General features: G+C 44.0%; 1 protein-coding gene across 1 annotated transcript; it reads right to left on the bottom strand.

The window, feature by feature from the left end:
- Positions 1-11,367: 11,367 nt before the first annotated feature.
- MYF5 (myogenic factor 5) lies at positions 11,368-14,438 on the bottom strand. The gene is made up of 3 exons (XM_077845634.1): positions 13,131-14,438; positions 12,451-12,526; positions 11,368-12,050 (listed from the first exon to the last, which is right to left on the bottom strand). Exons 1-3 carry the CDS (start codon positions 13,629-13,631, stop codon positions 11,860-11,862), a joined length of 768 nt encoding a protein of 255 aa, XP_077701760.1. The 5' UTR covers positions 13,632-14,438; the 3' UTR covers positions 11,368-11,859.
- Between the last annotated feature and the right edge of the window lie 4,721 nt (positions 14,439-19,159).

Here is a 19,159-nt window from a genome sequence, read left to right as displayed (position 1 = left end):
CTAACAATTAGGATCCTATGTATTTAAGTTGCAGTCAGCTGTAAGTCTTGCCACCTCACTTGTGTTACACAATGATTTTAAAAGGTATGATTTTGCCTGCCACACTCAAGTTAGAATTAAAAATTGTCTTCTCCTGAATGCTGAAATCATCATACGGCCTAGACAGAGGGAAGAGCACTTTGATTGTAATATGCTTGCAAGTTATTATGCCAATTGCTAGTATATGATTTCAAGGTGCAACTCAGATATTTTTCTCTAAGGATTATTAGAAAATTTGATAGCACTTTTTTATGGTATGCTCACATATATTTATTAATATTTCAGAATTTGATTTATATTTTGAAAATATTTTAAAATTATGCCTTCTGTTATTAATTCAGAGAATGATGACCAAAGTTCAGAAGGGAATGGGATGGAGAAGATGTAGTCTCTGGCGCTGAAGGTAAGATTTTATTAAAACGAGTAGATTAATCAAAATACAAGGAATAATGATTTTAGGTGATGAATTTAAATGACTTTATTTAATACCAAGATACTATATAGCCTCCTATATGAACATTAATAGTTGTCTGAAATCCCTTGAGTTTATCAAACTGGATTTGAGGCAATTCATTTTGGAATTTTCATTAAATATTTGAACTACAACTACAGAAACAACTGTCACAACAAACAAAAAAATTAATATGTTTATATTTTCTCTTGTTCCATGTAAACATATCTCCCAGACATAGTGTATAATTTATTGCTATTGCTGAATCATCTTAAGTTAAACCAGACTCTCTCTTAGGCCAACAATCTTTCAGGTCCCCAGGTTAAGAATAATTTAGTATTTTGGAGTATGCATATCTGAATTCTCTTCCCAGCATTTTGTATGAGTTCTGCTGGCCACAAATAAGTAAAAAAAAGAATTTTTCTACGTATAGTGTGGGTTCTCTGTAGTAGGAATTGATTTTGGAATTTGATACATGTTATGTGTATAGCTAATCCTAAAAACAGCTTACAGAGCTGAGTATTGAGAACTCTGTGTTATGACTGAGGAAAACAAAGCACAGAGAGGCAAAGTAGCTTGATCAACCTCTAAGCTGAAACTAATGACTTGTCCAAGGTCACTCTTCCTTCGATGTTTGTTCCCTTCACTATGCCCATAGCTGTCTACAGTCTCTGTGTTGGGTCAGAAAACCAAAAAAGCCCCTGTATGTTATTAAGAGACTCTTGAGCTATTGAATCGCGCTTTAAATTTGGTTAGTTGCACCAACATGCCTTTTGTGGTTGTCAAGGATCCTGGGGACTTTATACCAAACTTTTAACCTTGCTGTCCTGGCCAGAAATCTAATTTGAGCAGTTTTACTCTGATGCTCTATTTTTGATTGGCTAAGCCATTCATCCTGTTTGACATTGTTGTGTGGTGTTGCTATGCTTACTTTAACCAGCTGTCACATTCCAGCCCAGAGGTGGGTGAAATGATTCTTGTTTATATGTAATTCTGAAAGGACCTTTAGATGCTTTGAGTTGGCAATGTGTCAATGCAAAAGACACTTCTCATTTCAGCATAGCAAGCCTGCAAGACTTTCAAAATTCTTCATGCAACTTTATAAAACATTTCTTTCTGCCATTCAAATGTTGGCAGCCTGATGTAATTATTTCTAGCTCTGTTATTAATCCTGTGATTGTAAAGAGATGTCTTTGTAGTGGATACTCATTTCTTCATGTTGAATTGATTCTAAATTTGTATGAGACTATTCATATCATATATCCTGTCTTTCTGAAAGAGATTATAACATTTAAAACAGGATGGATGTCCTGATCTATAATTAGATATGGAAAGGAGTTTGAATTCCTCCAGTAGAGGTTCTACTCATGTATACAAATTGATACAAGAACATAGAAATTTATTCAATGAGCATTCATTTTATACTTTTTACGTTCCTGAAGAAAGGCTAGATATCAGGGTTCTGGATTCAGGGAGCTCATAACCTAGTAGGAAAAAAAAAAACACACACGCTTTCAATATGCTTTAGCAAATGACTCCTGTTCCTTCCAAAATGTATCAACAACTAGAGTCAGTGGAGTTTTGGTTTAGTCGTCCAGGAAATCATCTCAAGTCTTCTTATCACTTCCCCGTGTAGATATTTCATCTTTCTAGTTACTATTATCCTTATCCACAGAATGTGAAGCCAATCAAGTGATTCAAAAAGTAACTTTAAAAATTAGCAATTTCTTCAAGAAAAAATAAAAGATTATGGAAAGAGCCCAAATGTCCATCAATGAAGAGTATGAATGGTTACATGGATGACGAATAGATAAAGAAGATGTGGTAATATTTACACTGGACTATTAGCCCTAAAAGTGAAATCTTGCCATTTGCAAAAACGTGGGTGGAACTAGAGAGTATATGCTAAGCGAACTAAGTCAGTCAGAGAAAGACAAAAACTCTATGATCTCGCTCCTGTGTGGAATTTAAAAAACAAAACAAATGATCATAGTGGGAAAAAAAAAGAGAGAGAGGCAAACCAAGAAACGGACTCAACTATAGAGAACTGATGGTGACCAGAGGGGAGGTGGGTGAGGGATGGGTGAAATAGGTGATGGGGATTAAGGATGATGAGCATTGAGTGTTGTATAGAATGTTGACTCACTAAATTGTGCACCTGAAATTAATATTACATTGACTGTTTTTAATTATTATACTTCATGTTAACTAAGTGGAATTTAAATAAAAAGTTTTAAAAAGTATATGAAAATAGCCATATGCTTAACTCATTGGAACTGCAATGTGTCTGGGGCGTCCCTCAACTACATCCTCTTTTATTAAGATACTAGTGCTAGAACACTTATGGGTAGGCGCATATGTGACGAGCCCCAGGCTTATCTCATTAAATCTATACTGTGTATAATGAAAAAAAAAAAAAAAGAAAGAAAAGCCAATCCTATAGTAGCTAATCTCTTTATCATCATGCACACAAAACACTTCGTTAATCAATTATTTTATTCAAACCTTTATTTCTCAATAAGTCAGTTAGCAATTAGACATACAATGAATTTGACTAAAAAGTAGATTAACGTTCTTATTTTCAAGTTATATTTACTTTACTTTGGAGACAATTTTTCAAAAACCGAAGGTATATGTATTTTATGTTACTACCATTACTTAATTAAAGTAGTATTTTATCAAAATTGGGATTTTAAAATACATTATTATATGCAATATAGTTGTTTTATAGGAGGATAAAATTGACTTTTAGTGAACCGAATATGGCATTACAATGCTTTGCTTTTATATCACATTGGAACTGTGCACAGAAGGAAAGTGTTAACATTTAATTGTCTGTGAAACATTTTCAAGGAGTTAGCTTTGATGTGAAAAAATAATAGTTACTTAGAGAACTGTAATGCTGTAAGCTTGAGACACCCAACCCAAAGATTTTTTTTAATAAAAAGAAGAGAAACCACCACAAATAGTGTTTAAAATACATCTCTGATAATATGCAGCTTTCACTTTCTTCATTATTTACTAGGTCTCACTTATTTTATATAGTAGGCTCACTTGCCTGCTATATAATCATTCATCTAATCAGCACTGGCAACCTGATTAGCCATTTCACAGGAAAAAGCAACAACAACAACAACCCACCAACAACAAGAAATAGCAATTGGTATGGGCTCAAGCTGAGTTAACTCAATGCTATTCATCTGGATGAAAAGTTTAAAAAGGCAGTCAATCAGTTAAACGTTTTAAATGTTTGATGGCAACGTATCATGTAACCGTAACATCTGGATGACTGGATTTTACTCTTTATATCCAGATGTCTGGCATCATACAGACACAACCTCAATGGTTCAATCAGTCAACAGCTTTCATTGAGAACCCTGCTTGTGCCTGTCCAATCAGCAGGGGCTAAAGGATAGTGTCACCTCACTCGGGGGCCATTACCAAGTCCTCCTAATTAGTCCTCCTGACTCTGCCCTCTCCCCATTCCAAACTACCAGAATAGTGAAGATCTCTAGATACTCACTCAACATACTTGCCTTGCCTCAGGTTTTCACTGAACTCGAGTTGTTTGCATTGGGCTACAACTGGAAGGTTTGCAAGAACCCCACTTCTGAATTGATCATGTTACTTCCCTTGCTATGTGCAAGCCCTTCCTAAATTAGAGGCTGCTGTTGATAATACTCATCTCATCGGGCTGCATTTATGCTTAGTTTTATATTATGTACATCAGACATTGAAAATAGTTCCAGGGACATAGAAGTTGCTCCATGATTGGAGGTAATTATTGTTATCTACTAGTGATCAGCAGTAATAATACATGTAAAACCCAGTTTCTAGTATTCAAGAAATGTTTAATAAATGTCCTTTATTAACTTTCACCTGGGGTCATTTATTTCTTTGGCCTTAAAATCCCATTGAATGTAAGATATTCAGTTTAAAATGACTTTTTGAGTAAAAAAGAAATCTTATTCCACTCAATGTAGGCAAAGAATACAAAAACTAAAACTGATTTCATAAATTACAGTGTGGAAAATTATGCTTACTTGAGGAAATACACTCTTGTTTCCATTGCTGATACTGCAATTATTTTTTTACAATTCCTTCCCACGTTGTATTACAAACTAAATTAACTATTCTGAGAGAAAATGAGGAATCCAAAAATGATTCCAAAATTTTTGGCATGCTTACCTAGGCAAGGGATGCCACAAAATGAAATAGGACACATGGGAGAAGATGCATTTAATTTTGTCCACTTTGGGATTGCCATCGAGGAGCAAAGGTTCAGGGGTCACTGAAAATATTAATGGCCCTCTGAAGGAAAAACCTGCAAATTAATATTTGGAGAATGTTTTAATGTGATTCTTTTAATTGCAGATACACTCAAGGTAGCTTGTTAATAGGATTTATAAAGAGGAATAAGGAAATCACTTGGGTCCATGGGCAGTAAAGCAGGAGGATGTTTCTGGAATCAGGATCGTTCCAAAGATTCCCCACAGCAGATTTATGAGCCTTCATCTGAAGTCTCAACTATTGTGCTTTCTTTTATTAATTATCATTCTCTGAGTATTTGTTACATATTAGGCACTAAGCTAAGCATTTCTATGACTTATATCATGCAATCCTTGCAAGTTCTGTGATTTATTTTCTATTACTATCCACATTTATAGGTAAAAAAACACATTTTTGAGAATTTAAGTAACTTAACTACGTTCCCTCATGAATTAGTGATAAATTAGTAGGGCTCAACTTCAGTTCTTGTCCAGAGCCCCAGATTTACTCTAAATACTGGGCACATAGTGGGTGATGTACTCTATTCTGTCTCTGAATCCACTCTATCCCACTACCAATGGGCTGCCTTTGTTTACTGAATTTGTATTCTTCCATAATTTCAGCCTGTGCATGGTCTGTCATAATCTCTCCAGCCCCATCAACATCATAATCTTTCAGTGTAGTTCCCATTATTAAATAGTGATTTATTTCTCTGAACTCCTGATTTTTTTTAAAAAATATTTTATTTATTATTATTTTTAATAAATTTATTTTTTATTGGTGTTCAATTTGTCAACATACAGAATAACACCCAGTGCTCATCCCGTCAAGTGCCCACCTCAGTGCCCACCACCCAGTCACCCCCACCCCCCCCACCTCCCCTTCCACCACCCCTAGTTCGTTTCCCAGAGTTAGGAGTCTTTCATGCATATATTGGAATCAGGCTATGCATTTCATAAATGTTGATCAATCTATGGGATTGATTGATCTCAGGTCAGATACCCATCCCTACCTGATTAACAGTTACTAAAAATGCCAATCATGCCACTCAGAGGCTGCATGTGGGAAAGATTTTCTTAAAAATAGTATGGATGAGGCAATGGTAGAAACATCTCTACCATTGGAGCCAAGTAAGAGATGAAGCTATGGAAGTAGAAAAGTCTACAGTAGATCAAAAGAAAAGAGGCCACACAACAGAAACTTAAGAAACAAATGTATACAGATTGGCTAGAATAAGAGAGGCCATTACAAGAAATCAACAACAACGATAACAACAACAAAACAGAAAAGTAAGAGAATCAGTAGAAAATAGAAAATAGTATTAAAGAATTCTGTGAGGAAGAGAGTTTGAAAAATAAGAGCGTATTTTACAACAACAAATGCTTCAGCAAACATCACTTCATTCATAAATATAACGCAAAATATGCTACCACAGTCCAGGGGACACAGAGTTGAGCAACAGGTCCTTGTTCACATAGCTAAAGAAAGAAATGTTAATAATCACACAAGTCAATCATAATCGCAATTATGAGACACGCTACAGAGAAGAGGTATATGGTATTTTTAAAAAGGTTTTATTTATTTCTTTGAGAGAGAGGATGAACAGGGCTGTGGGGCAGAAGAAGAAAGAGAAGCAGACTCCCTGCTGAGCAGGGAACCCAACATGGGGCTCGAACCCAGGGCCCTGGAATCGTGACCTGAGCTGAAGGTAGACGCTTAACTGACTGAGCCACCCAGGGGCCCCTTGGGTACATGTTATTTTGAGATCTTAGAATCAGAGGACATGATACCGTGAAAGAGTTCAAGGGAAACTTCAAATTGATGTCTGAGCTGGCATCTAAAAGATTGGAAGGTGAAGTGGAGGAAGGAAGAGCAATGCAGAGAGAATGTGGAAAGTTCCTTTGGCAAAAGGGAACACTTGATGACAAAGTGGCTGGTAAAGATCCCTTAGGTGGCTGGAATGGAGACAGCAGGGACTTGATGATACCTCCACAAAGATGTAATGCTAGAGAGGTAGCTAGGAGTCAGACATGCAGAACCTGAGAGTCCTCTTGAGTTTGGTCTATTGCTAATCTATATGCGATAAACTGGAGAAATGGGGTGGTTGAGATGATCAGATGAACATTCTGAGATGATAACTCTGGCTGGAATAGGCAGGGAAGATCAAAGAATGGTATTATGCAAGATTCTTTCAGTTTTAACAAAGTTCCCACTTACACTGGTTTAAGGGAAAAGAGAGCTTGTTGGTCCCAAAACCATATAGCACGGCCAACAGCAGAGGCTCCAGTATAGTGGGATCTGGGTACTTAACCTCATTTTCAGGAATGTAACTCTTGGCACCACAGGCACAGCTTGTCTATTACATTGGCTTTTTTAGGCGGAATCTCCTCTCTTGGGGGTGAAATAGCAGCCGGCAACCTAGAGTAAAAACAATATTCATGTATTATCCCCTAGCAGAGGGAGAACTCCCCCCAACCCCCATTAGTCAGCAACTATCCCAGGACTGGCACTTGATGAACAACTTGGATCCATCCATGTTGGAACATGGAACATGGAACATCCAACTTGGAACAATCATAGATCCATCCATGAAACAATCCTTACAGCCAAAGAAGAAGACATACTCATAGTCAGGCCTGAATGACTTGTTCACTTCTAGAGTCGAATGGCACAGGCAATCCCACCCGAACCACAGGGTCTGAGAAAAGGAAAGGGACAATCCCCAAAGAAAACCTTGGATGCTGTCTCCAGAAGTGGGAGATCAAAAAAAAAATGGGGTGTGGGGGGGAGCAGGTTAAGAGGATATTACGACATTCCTGGATAGAGACAGCCACAGCTTGGATTGAAGGCAGGGGTTTGAGAGGTACTTAGGAGAATAAATGTATAGGATTTTGTAGGGAGTTAGACAAGAGGTTAAGGGAGATTGACTTATGAGAAGTCAATCCTAAACCTCATGTTGAGGTAACTGGTGATATCATTCATTGAGAGAAGCAACAGTGAAGGGGAGCCAGCTGGGTTATGGGATCGGGAGCCAGAGAGAACATCATGAGATGAATGGGGAACACATCGAGTTGGACGTGCCACTGAGATATTCAAGAGATGTTAACAACATACAGGAGTGAAGATCAGGAGAGGCCTCTGGGCTGCGGGTATTCTCTTGCCAAGAACAGGAACAGGCTACTGATCTGAAAGTCGTCTTGACTATGGATAGAGATAGAAGCAGAGCCAGATTACACTGAATGAGTAAAATGGACGAAAGTTCAAGAAACAGAGGAAGCATGTACTGGTCAGTGTTGTAGATGAAGCGTATCTACAAATTCATTACTATTTCTTCCATTGAAAAGGAGAGTTTAATTTGCTCCTCGGTGATTCTGGGCTGGTGTTAGGAACTTGCTTGACCAGAAGAATGTTCTAAAACTTCCAATGCTAGGTCTTAAGCATCAGGTGACCTCTGCCTGAACCTGCTGAAACATGTGCTATGGAGGAGCCTGATTAGCCAGTCCAAATACAGCCTTCTTAGGCAAATTATTAAACTGCTTAGCCTCAATTTCCTTATTTGCATAATGAGAAGTTCTCAATAATTACTAGTTGCTGCTTTATCATTAGTGCCCACTTTAATCTATAATGACATGAATTAAGTAGCATAAATGGAGTTAAAATTTGGCTTATTTTCCTCTTTATAAAGAAATGATGCTTGTAGTATTCTAGCACTCTAATAATGTTAGTAGTAACTATTTGTAATCTCGTCACAAACCATCATTTACCCCATTTTACAGATACGGCAAGTAAAAACTGAAAAGAGAGCAAGACATTAATAATTCTAGGCCCGGTCTAGACTTTAGATTAAATGCTAGATCCTCTGGTCAGCGAATGTACTAGGTTAACAACTAAATCACTAGTCAACCAAAATGTTTATAATCGAAATTCTTAAAGGAAATTGCTTTTTGCGACAATATAGAAACATTCAGGGGTGTAATTTTCAGGACAGACTTTGCCACTTCAGCAGGGCTCTCTGAAGTCACAGATAACTGTGCTCTAATATCCTTCCCAGAAATACCACCTCGGAAAGGCATGGAATTAAATTACTAATTTATTTTTTAAAAGATTTTATTTATTTATTCACGAGACACACAGAGAGAGGCAGAGGGAGAAGCAGGCTCCCTGCAGGGAGCCCCCTGTGGGACTCGATCCCAGGACCCCAGGATCACGACCTGACCTGCAGGCAGACGCTCAACCGCTGAGCCACCCAGGTGTCCCTAAATTACTCCTTTAATCTAGTAACTGTTATAACCTCAAAGAGAGAATTTCAGGGAAAATCTCTCTCAGATTAAGTAATTGTAGGAATGCCATGTTAGGGAGGAATTTGTGGGTATGAGATAGCCACTAATTTTGCCTAACTTGCATCTTCCAAATGAGCAAAACAAAACAGAAACAAAAAACAGGGGCAATCAGGACGCCTTGATTGGTGGAGCAGCTGGCTTCCAAAAAACGCTTCCCAGTTTCTATAACCTCACGAGCCACAGGTTTCCTATGTAACCCAGTAAGCTTGTGTTTCTCAGGCTTAGGGAGAAAGGGGTCTCCTTTTGACTCTATTTCCTGAGAGCCTTCTCCCTGCCAGGTCTGCAGATAGCAAGAGGAGCATTTTCCTCTTTTCTCCTAGAAATTTGCCCTTCGGTTGCATTCTCCCACCCGCTGAGATGGACTGGGGTGGGGGGTAGATTCAGTGAGGCCCAACCATTCACTTGGGGGATTTATGGAAGGCAGCCCCCTGTCACTGCTGGAATATTTTGCCAGTGTCACTCCTCACTCCTCCCCATCCACTTCCTTGGAGAAGAGACTTTCCTGGGTCTGGGCCAGTGGAGAGCCAATTCTCGAAGGCCCCATGTCAAAAAAGTATATGGGACTGTGTGATACGTTGTGCCAAGCTGTGTGCTGGGAAGACACCAGCCTCCGAGGTTCATACACTGCAAATGAGAATAATCGAGTGCGTTGGCATGGACGGTCTCATCTTCAATGACACATGGATCACCACCTAGATTCACTCCAGACCGCCAGAGAGAGGCTAACTGAACACTTGGAGGCCCTATAATCTTCACCGAGAATATCAGACACATTTACAAGTAATAGAATTTTGGAAACATAGAAGAAAGAAAGTCAATTTTTATTCACTTGAATTAAAATTCCATGATATTCTCTGCTTGCTTGTATTAAATGGAACAGAGTAGGGTCATTTGTCTTAGACTCGAACTTTAAAAAATCAAACCAATCTTTGGATGGTTCCCTTTATTCTAATTCTACGGAGACTGACACATCCCTAATCTCTCCACGAAAGTGTGAAAAAGAGAGTGCACCTAGCACAGGGCCCATTGAGGGTGAATGACTCAAATTCATGCGGGAACTATGCGTACATCTCTGTCGTGCCTTCCTGAATTCTCCTACCTCGAGGCCTCACACTCTCAGACCAAAGGTGGAGAACGATTGACCTCTGTGCCAAAAGTCAGCATCCCTATCAGGGCAGGATGCTAACAGAACAGGTGGCTACATTATCTGCTGAACTCAGCCCTTCATCTATCCCTCCCTTTATAGAATAATTTCCATTCTTTTAAACCTCATTCCTGGACAAGCACAAGAAAAATCATATCGGAAAGAAGGGAAGAAGTTCCCGAGAACAGTATAATTGCCAAGCTCTAGCAGAGTCTGGTTGATGATTACTATGCATGACATAACCCTTAGCCACTTTAAGTGAAAGTACAAATTAGAGAATGAAACAATGATCTTTTCTGTCTGTGAACAGTTAGTTTAGACGCTTCAAGGATATTTCCTTTGTATATCTCCCACTGGTAAACTTGTGAGAATTATCTCAACGATCGTCTCAACCTATTTTCCACTCAATTGTTCCATTTTTTAAAAATCTCAATCCTTGCTAAAATAAAGGAGATTTAAAGTGATGAACAATAAAAGAATGCATGGCCATTATACACACACACACACACACACACACACAAATGCGATTAATAAAATCAAAAAGGCTGTGAAAAAAGGCAACCAATTGCAGGCTGTTTCACTTTACTATAGTTTGCGTAAGTTTTCTTATTCTAGTACTTAATAGTACAAAAGAAATCAGTTCAATGCTTTTAAATATTTTATTGACAATATTAACATATTAATATATTGAGATATTTTCAGGCAAGTAGATAAAGTACGTATTATCTAACTCAAGATTCCTAATGTACCGTATTAAAATGATGTAATATTGTACTTTCTTTTCGTTGAAACATGTTGTCTTGTCCTGAATAACTTCTACTTTTCCTCCACGCCCTCACAATTTGACACTAGATGGCACGGTGCTAAGATAAGGGAAAAATTGTATTTAGCAGGCTCCCGTGAAAGCTGATTAAAATAGAAATGTTCTCTTCATTTGGGACATCAACAGGACCTCAGCTGCAACTGAGAGATGGTAAACGTTCAAATGTATCCACAAAGCCAGCTATTTTGTTATTTTCAGGACCACCTTAAGGTTTTGTGTCTGATTGCTAATCCCATTAGGGGTGTTCTTTTTAAAAAAAACATGAATCAGAAAAGACCAAAATAGATACCGTTAGGCAGTGTTGTTACGTTCTTACTTAATACAATATCACCAAAAGGTTAATAGGAAAACAAAAGTTAAATATATTTAAGGTTTCCTGTAACTGATTTCCAGCTGTCCTAATGTTTTAAAGAAAAAAAAATAAAGATCTAACATCAGACATAATATTTTGATTAGCAATATTTATAAAAAATATATAAGTTAAGCATTGCAACAAGCTATCTTCAATGAATTGCCCCCTATCGGAAAGAATATTATTGGAGCTATATATCTAAAGCGAAGAAGGAGCTAAAGGAGGAGGTGGAGGAGGAGGAGAAAAGGAATAAAGTATTAATTGCAATGGTGACTTTTTAGTTAAATACACTTTCGTATAAAGTGGCAAGATGGTATTTACACATTTACAACGCAAAGGAAATCTTTATATACAACTTGTCTTGCTCTTGAACTTTCGGGGCTTCCTTCCTCCTGCGTAATAGGCCCTCCTCATGGAACTGATCTAGACTAGACTTTCAGTTCATAGCACATGATAGATGAGCCTGGAACCAGAGGCCCCCGGAGTTGCAGGCTGGGAATCCGTGCTGGCAACTGGGGAGAGGGAGGCCGGGTCCTGGAGAGGCAATCCAGGTTGCTCGGAGTTGGTGATTCGATCCACTATGCTGGATAAACAATCCAAGCTGGATAAGGAGCTTTTATCTGTGGCATATACTAAGAACACAAGGAGAAAACCATTAAAAAAAAAAATCTCAGATAGAGAGACTGGCTTTCTGGCCCCGTAAACTGTATAGGTCAGCAACTTTGACCCCCAGGGGTCAGGTGGTCACAGAAAGCCGGACGTGGACATTTGTAACAAATATCCAGCCACTCATGGGAGTGAACGCAGGGGGCGGAGAAGCCCCCTAGTAAAATTGCCAGCAAAAGCACACATGTGCGTCTGTGAGGGGGGACTTGACCAAAAGATGTGCGTGATTGTGCCAAAACCTCCCCATAGGAAGCATCCTTTGTATTCCCTTCTCCAGTACAGCCTGGGAAACCAGACTGCTTTGACAGGCCCGACTGCGAAGTCGACCTGATTCTTAAACTCCTCTGAGGTCCCACCAATTCTTACCATTTGGCCCATCAGGACAGTAGATGCTGTCAAAACTGCTGCTCTTTCTGGACCAGACAGGGCTGTTACATTCGGGCTGCGACACAAGACACAAAGCAAGTGTGTTTGCAGGGCTTGGCAAAAGATGCTGGGACCTGTGCTTGACTAGGTCTGCGGGGGGCGGGGGGCCCTCCGTCCCCTTCGTGGCCTCCCCAGGCCCTAAGGGCTGCGAGGTCAGACTCTGCGGCCGCCAGGAGGAGAGAGCCCGGCAAGGGGAAGCGGGCGGGGGTGGAATTCAGCAGCAATGTGCGTGGGGTTAACCATGCAAAATGGATTGGGGCAGAAGGAAGCCACAGTAATTCAGGGAGAGAATACTTTCCCAGGGCAAAAACCCATTAAAACCTGGCAGGGACGGAGCAAAGGCCCTCTGAGAAGAATGCAGCCCCATCTCTCTCCAGCAGGGCCTCAGCAGGGCAGGGACCGGGCCGGGGGCACAAACGTGTCACCGGTCACTGGCCACCTCGCTCGCATGCCCACCCTCCCTCCGACCTTCCGAGAACCTGGGCGGAGGGCAAGCGGACATCCCGCTCGACAGCTGTTGCCTGGCGCCCTTCCAGTGCGGCAAGCCCCCCTGCCCTCGGGCACCCCCCTCTCCACCGGTAACTACTGACTGGGGCTAAGGGGGGTGCGGGGGCTCCTACCAGGCCGTCGGAGCAGCTGGACGTGGGGCTGGTGGGCTCGGAGCAGCTGGGCGCCGCCAGGCCCAAGTAGGTCTGCACCTGCTCGCGCAGCAGCTCCTGCAGGCTCTCGATGTAGCGGATGGCGTTCCGGAGGATCTCCACCTTGGGCAGCCGCTGGTTGGGGTTGGTCGTGGTGCACCTCTTGAGCGTCTCGAAGGCCTGGTTGACCTTCTTCAGGCGTCTCCTCTCGCGCATGGTGGCCGCCTTCCGCCGGTCCGTGGTCGTGGACTTCCTCTTGCACGCCTTGCAGGCCCACAGGAGGCAGTGGCCCGCCTGGTGGTGGCCCGTGGGGGCTCGCACGTGCTCGTCCTCGTCGGGGCCCGGCAGCGCCGCTCTGCGCGCCCCGAAGGCGGCCCCCCTGGCCTCCAGCTCGTCTCCGAAGTCGCCCTCGGGGGACGGGATGCAGGCGCCGTCGTAGAAGTACTCGGAGGGCGAGAAGGGGCAGCCGTCCATCACGTCCATGCTGAAGCCAGGGGTGCGTGCGCCCGGGAGCGGCGGCGAGAGGGAGGGGAGACGGGAGAGGGGGGAGAGATGGGAGAGATGGAGAGAGATGGGAGAGAGATGGGAGAGATGGGAGAGATGGGAGAGATGGGAGAGATGGGGAGAGATGGGAGAGATGGGGAGATATGGGAGAGATGGGGAGATATGGGAGAGATGGGGGGAGATGGGAGAGATGGGGAGAGATAGAAAAGGGAGAGATGGGAGAGATGAAAGAGATGGGGAAAGATAGAAAAGGGAATGATGGGGAGAGATGGGGAGATATGGGAGAGATGGGGAGAGATGGGAGAGATGGGGAGAGATGGGGAGATATGGGAGAGATGGGGAGAAATGGGAGAGATGGGGGGAGATGGGAGAGATGGGGAGAGATAGAAAAGGGAGAGATGGGGAGAGATGGGAGAGATGGGGAGAGACAGGAGAGATGGGAGAGATGGAAGAGATGGGAGAGATGAAAGAGATGGGGAAAGATAGAAAAGGGAATGATGGGGAGAGATGGGAGAGACGGGAGATATGGGAGAGATGAAAGAGATGGGGAGAGATGGAGAGAAAAGGGAGAGATGGGAGAGATGGGGAGAGATGGAGAGAGATGGGAGAGATGAAAGAGATGGGGAGAGATGGGGAGAGATGGGGAGAGATGGAAGAGATGGGGAGAGATGGGGAGAGATGGGAGAGATGGGGAGAAAGGGGAGACAAGAGGGACGGGAGAGACGGAGAGACAGCGCCTGCGCGGGCGGCTGGGTCGGGGCTCCGCAGCTCCGCGGGGCGAGCGCCTGGGGCCCGGGCCGGGTGAGCGGGGCTTGGGGCTCCTTATATACTCCGGGGAGGGAGGGCGGGAGGCCGCCCCCGCGGCCCCGCACTATTAGCATATCCCGCCGCGGCCCGGAGCCGATTTGCTGTTTACGGCCCCTCGGACTAATGGTTTTCGTGCGGCTGGGCCTCGGCGGGGCGCCCCCACCCCCGCCCTTGCGTGCACTCCCTGGAGCCCCTGGACCCCGGGGTCACTTAAAGACGCGTGCAGACAAAGGGACGAAGCCGTCCGACTCTTCGGAGCCGCTCGGACCTAAAAGCTACGCCCCAACGCGCCTCCCTGCCTTCCCGATCCTGGACGTGAGCACGCACCTTGTTTTTAGGTGCTTTCTGTGCTCTACACGAACTTTAGTTAGCTCAGGGATTTGTTTTTTCTTTGTTTTTTGTTTTTTGTCCCCCCCCCCCCCCATCAGTGGATCGAATAACGGTTGCTGAAAGCTTGGAGGCGACCCTCTGAATCGTGCTAGGTTCTTAAACATCGGTGGTGTTGCGATGAGGTCACCTTAGGGCCCGGGGCTCCCGGATGGGGCGGGGGGAGTCCTTCCGAGGCCCGGCCGCCCCCCCCCCCCCAGCCCCCTTCTGCACCAGCTCCCGGGCGCCTCCTCCTGGGGTCGGGCCTCTGCGGGGCCCGGGGCGGCCCAGGACCGAGCTTCAGGGGCGCCGCCTCCCTCCCTCCAGGGCCCGGCTGCTTTCTCCCCCTTCCGCTCCGCCCTGCCAGTGCCACAGACTAAACAGCCAGGCCGGGCTGCGGGGTCGCTAATTTTCTGCTTTCAGGGGAACTAACACCGTTACAGATGCATCCCAGCTGCCGGCCCCGCCGTCCTGCGCTCGTGTAACATTTCCAGCTCAGGCCTTGAGTGACTTCACACCACGTTGGCGACCAAAGCCTCTTCCAGAAAAGCAATCGCAGCGGGGTCTTTGGAGCCTTGGTGGGTAGAAGCAGGGAAGGGAGCGCTCCCCTTGATGTAGGACTGAACCTATGAATCGGCCTCTGCCGGTGCTCTTCCACCCTTCACCCCACTTCCAGACCCCCTGGGTGCAGGTGGGAGGCAGGGAGTGCTGTCTGTGTGCAGGAAAAGCCAGGACTTGAGGTCTAGGCACCAGGGCTTGTGACCCCATTAAAATAGGAGGGCGTGTTCTCCTCTCCATCTGGAGTCACCCAGTCCCCTAAGCGATTGTGGCTCCAGAGTTGGGGGAAAGGGGACGCTCTTTTCTCTTATTTATGCCTAAAGTTATTTTCTGCAAGCAACCCTGGCTGGCTCACCCCAAGTCTTCAGGGGTCAGAGAAGCTCCAACTTTTTCAGGGTGAGTTGCCCTCTCCAAAGTGAAGACTCCGAGGAACAGGGCAAGTAGAGTGTCCATCACTAAGGTGTCACTAAGGTTAGCTACAACATGGGTGTGTGTGTGTGTGTGTGTGTGTGTGTGCTCTGCCCCCCTTTCCTACACTCATTCATCCCTAAGACACAGACACCACCAGGGCCTTGAGAATCACGCTCCCTTTCACACCAGTGGGCTGCCTCACTGGGGGGTGGGGGGCATCTGCCTGCACCTTACTTAGGACCATCACCCAGGGGATGCCTTTGACATGAACAGGGTACCCAGGGCTCCGCGAGATACCAGAGTCAAGTTCCTAAAGGACCCAGGGGAATGGAGGACTCCAACCCCACAGTGGGGGGGGGGGGGGCAAGTCCCTCCACGTGGGGAGATGGTCTCCCCCCCCCCGCCACCCCGGGCGCTTCAAGCCCCAACACACAGCACCCCCACTTTCCCTGGCTCCGCAGGGCAGATGTTAGCCCAGATGCATGCTGCGGGCACCAGTCAGCCCCAAGTGGAAGGTGTGCTGCACTGGCCCCTCAGCTGATTTCTTGACACCAGGCCCCCAGCGTGCTAGAGACCCCCCCAACCCCCCACCTGCGGTGCAGGATGTTCCATGCACACACTTATTAAGACCTTTTCCTATTTGCCAAGCAGTGTGGTCACCGCCTGGCAGGTGTTCATTCATTTCCTCCTCTCTACGGCCACGTTTTGCAAGACGGGCCCGGGAGGGAGCTCCAAGGGCAGGGAATTCGCCCCTCCCCCGGGCACCCTGGGGTCGCCCTGGGAGCCCCGCCCGCAGCCCGAGGAGCGGAGACCCGCAGGGGGGTGCGGCCACCGCGGCTCCCAGGGCCCGGGGCTGTGCCCGGTAAGGTGACCTCGGGGCGGCGGGGCCAGAGGGCCGCGGGGACACCAGCGCCCCGGCCTGGGACTGGCTGGGGGCGCGACCAGGGCGGGGCCCTTGGGGCTCCAGCGCTGAGGACGGGAGCTCGAAACAGCAGGGGAAGGAAAGGACCTGACTTAGGCCGCTGTCCAGGGCGAGGGAGGGAGGGAGAGAGAGAAAGAACAACAACAACAAAAAATACAAAAAATACAAAAAAAAAAATACAAAAAAACCCCCAACCAACCAAACAAACAAAAAACACAAGTCTACAAAGAGGGAAGGAAGGGAAGGAAGCCAGTGCCTGGTCCCCCAGGTCGGCCGAGTTTCTGCAGCTCTTCCCAGGGGGATACTGTGTAAGAGAAAATGAGAAAAACTGGGTGAGCGATGCAGAGAAAAAAATGGTTTTGAATGGGGAAAATAATAATGAAAAAAAGTTGAAAGTTACTAAAAAGAGAGAGAGAGAGAGAGAGAGAGAGAGTGCTACTATTTGGATGCTCTTACTCAAAATCAGAACAGACTGACTTTTGGTCCTCATAGAAAAGAATAAAAATACAACCTGTTTCCCACTCTTTCTTCAGGGAAGTGGATTTTCTCCGTGCAGGGGAGGCTCCCGTGTATTTAGGGGGCAACTGCGCCCAGAGGAACCCGCATTCCAACAGTGACTACAGGGAAAGCCTCTCAGTAGGCGTGGAAAGAGGACAAGCCATGCATCCTGTTATAAGTGAATGCCACCCAAGGTTCAAATCTATCGATAGTTTAAAAAATTTTTTTCACTTGACATTCTGAAGGAAAATAAATGCATGTTTTGATTTTTCTTACAATTTAGACTCAGCAGGTTTTAACTGCATAGACCCGTAAGTAATCACCAACTTTCTTTTTTTTTTTCTTTTTTTTTTTTTCTGAGAAGCTATTTTAGTTTAAGTGTTATGGCAACAATCCTAGTGTTGATGGACAGACCCCACCAGCGGAATGATGCTCCCAGCTTCCTTTCTTAGGAAACTTTGCCTACCCTAGGAATTCGGCATTATTGCAAATTTTTCTATGCTTCTCTCAGCGGGAGAAACCAAATACACATAGCAAGAGAAGTCCATTTCAATTCACGTCTGCCTCTATCTGCGACCCTTTATCAACTCCTGGACAAAGGGAGTGGTTCTAGAGATTTTTGCTTATCATATATGACTTCACAATGTGCTAAACAATTTCAAACTGCTGTTAGCTCTGGGAACCAGGCACACCTAAGTAAACACATTAGTACCTGCCAAAGCTGCTGGAAGAATTTGTGGAGAAGACAGCTGAGGAAGACATTGGCCTCGGCTTGAATTCGAAGACTCCCAGGAGAGATCAAAGGCCTATGAAGGGACTTTGAGCAGCCTTGAGAGTAGAGAAAGGAGCCAGTCCTTGCAGCATTATCTTTGTTTCAGCACATGGCATAGCCATTCTGAACTGAGAAGCCAAGCTGACTCTGAACTAGGCTTGCAAAACATTGCTTTTTCAGAATGAAACCTCTGGGGCTGAGGGGTCATCTTTTGTTAGCACTGCTTTTGAGTTTAAGGGAGTGAGTGGAAGGGTCTTTTGGGGAAATGTCTTGTTGGCTTGGCTCTTTGAGGAAGCACCGTGTTATTGCTAATTTACTAATGGATTAGGTTAGGAAATGAGATATTCAGAGTTTAAACTCAAATATTCTTAAAATATTTTTTTTCCAGGTAGTGTGTTCTGGGAAGAGAGTTTGGAGATAAATAAATGATATAAAATCTTACTTATTAAGAGAAAAGCACAAATGGCTATATTCTAACTTGGAGTCAAAAATGTCTTAGTAAGGATAGAGTGCACTTTAGTAACCCAAAACTTCTCTGGCAATCTCAACAGTAGTTGAGAACATTGAACACTGAATTTCAGCACCATGCTCCCCTCCCCCATACATATGAAGGAGTCTAATATATATTAATATAGTCTAATATATATATATATATATATATAATATATATAATGCCATTAGACTTAAGTGAATTTCCATTATGTTCGGGTCTGGAATTTGATGCTTCAGGTGTGATGATTAAAGTTAGTTTGAAAAAGCTGACATTTGACATAAATTATTTGTATAGTGCTATAAAAAAAGAAAAGAACTCATTTTAAAAATATTTGACAACTCTATGCCTACCTCTGGAAAACAGGCTCAGTTTAAATGCCAAATTGCTTATCTTCACTAAGTTATTATATCTTGATTTTCTGCTTCCATGGCCCTGTTTGTTTTGGCTGTGGCTTTAGTAAAGATTATCATCATTAATATCAAATAAAAACATTTTAATTGCAAACACACCAAGGATTTCATTGGAAAGCCTCATATGTCAACTATAGCAGTGGAGGTCACATGAAGTCTTTGGGAAATATTTGCTCTATTTAACGAAGAGACCTCTATACGCAAACTAATTCCAAACAATTTCTCAAGTTACCTAGCTAGGAGAGATAGAGAAGATTTGGTTTGCGAAGA

Source organism: Canis aureus, chromosome 13 (assembly GCF_053574225.1).
Source record: "Canis aureus isolate CA01 chromosome 13, VMU_Caureus_v.1.0, whole genome shotgun sequence".
Classification (NCBI taxonomy): domain Eukaryota; kingdom Metazoa; phylum Chordata; class Mammalia; order Carnivora; family Canidae; genus Canis; species Canis aureus.
The sequence above is the reverse complement of the archived record's forward strand: the minus strand, read 5'-3'. Positions and strand labels throughout refer to the sequence as shown.

Excerpts from the sequence above, each read along its gene's own strand:
- MYF5 (XM_077845634.1), bottom strand. The coding sequence starts at position 13,631 with ATGGACGTGATGGACGGCTGCCCCTTCTCGCCCTCCGAGTACTTCTAC. Across the intron at positions 12,527-13,130 it reads CCAGCTGCTCCGACGGCCTG|CCCGAATGTAACAGCCCTGT; the intron begins GTAGGAGCCCCC and ends CTTGTGTCGCAG. Across the intron at positions 12,051-12,450 it reads CTGTCCTGATGGGCCAAATG|TATATGCCACAGATAAAAGC; the intron begins GTAAGAATTGGT and ends TTGTGTTCTTAG.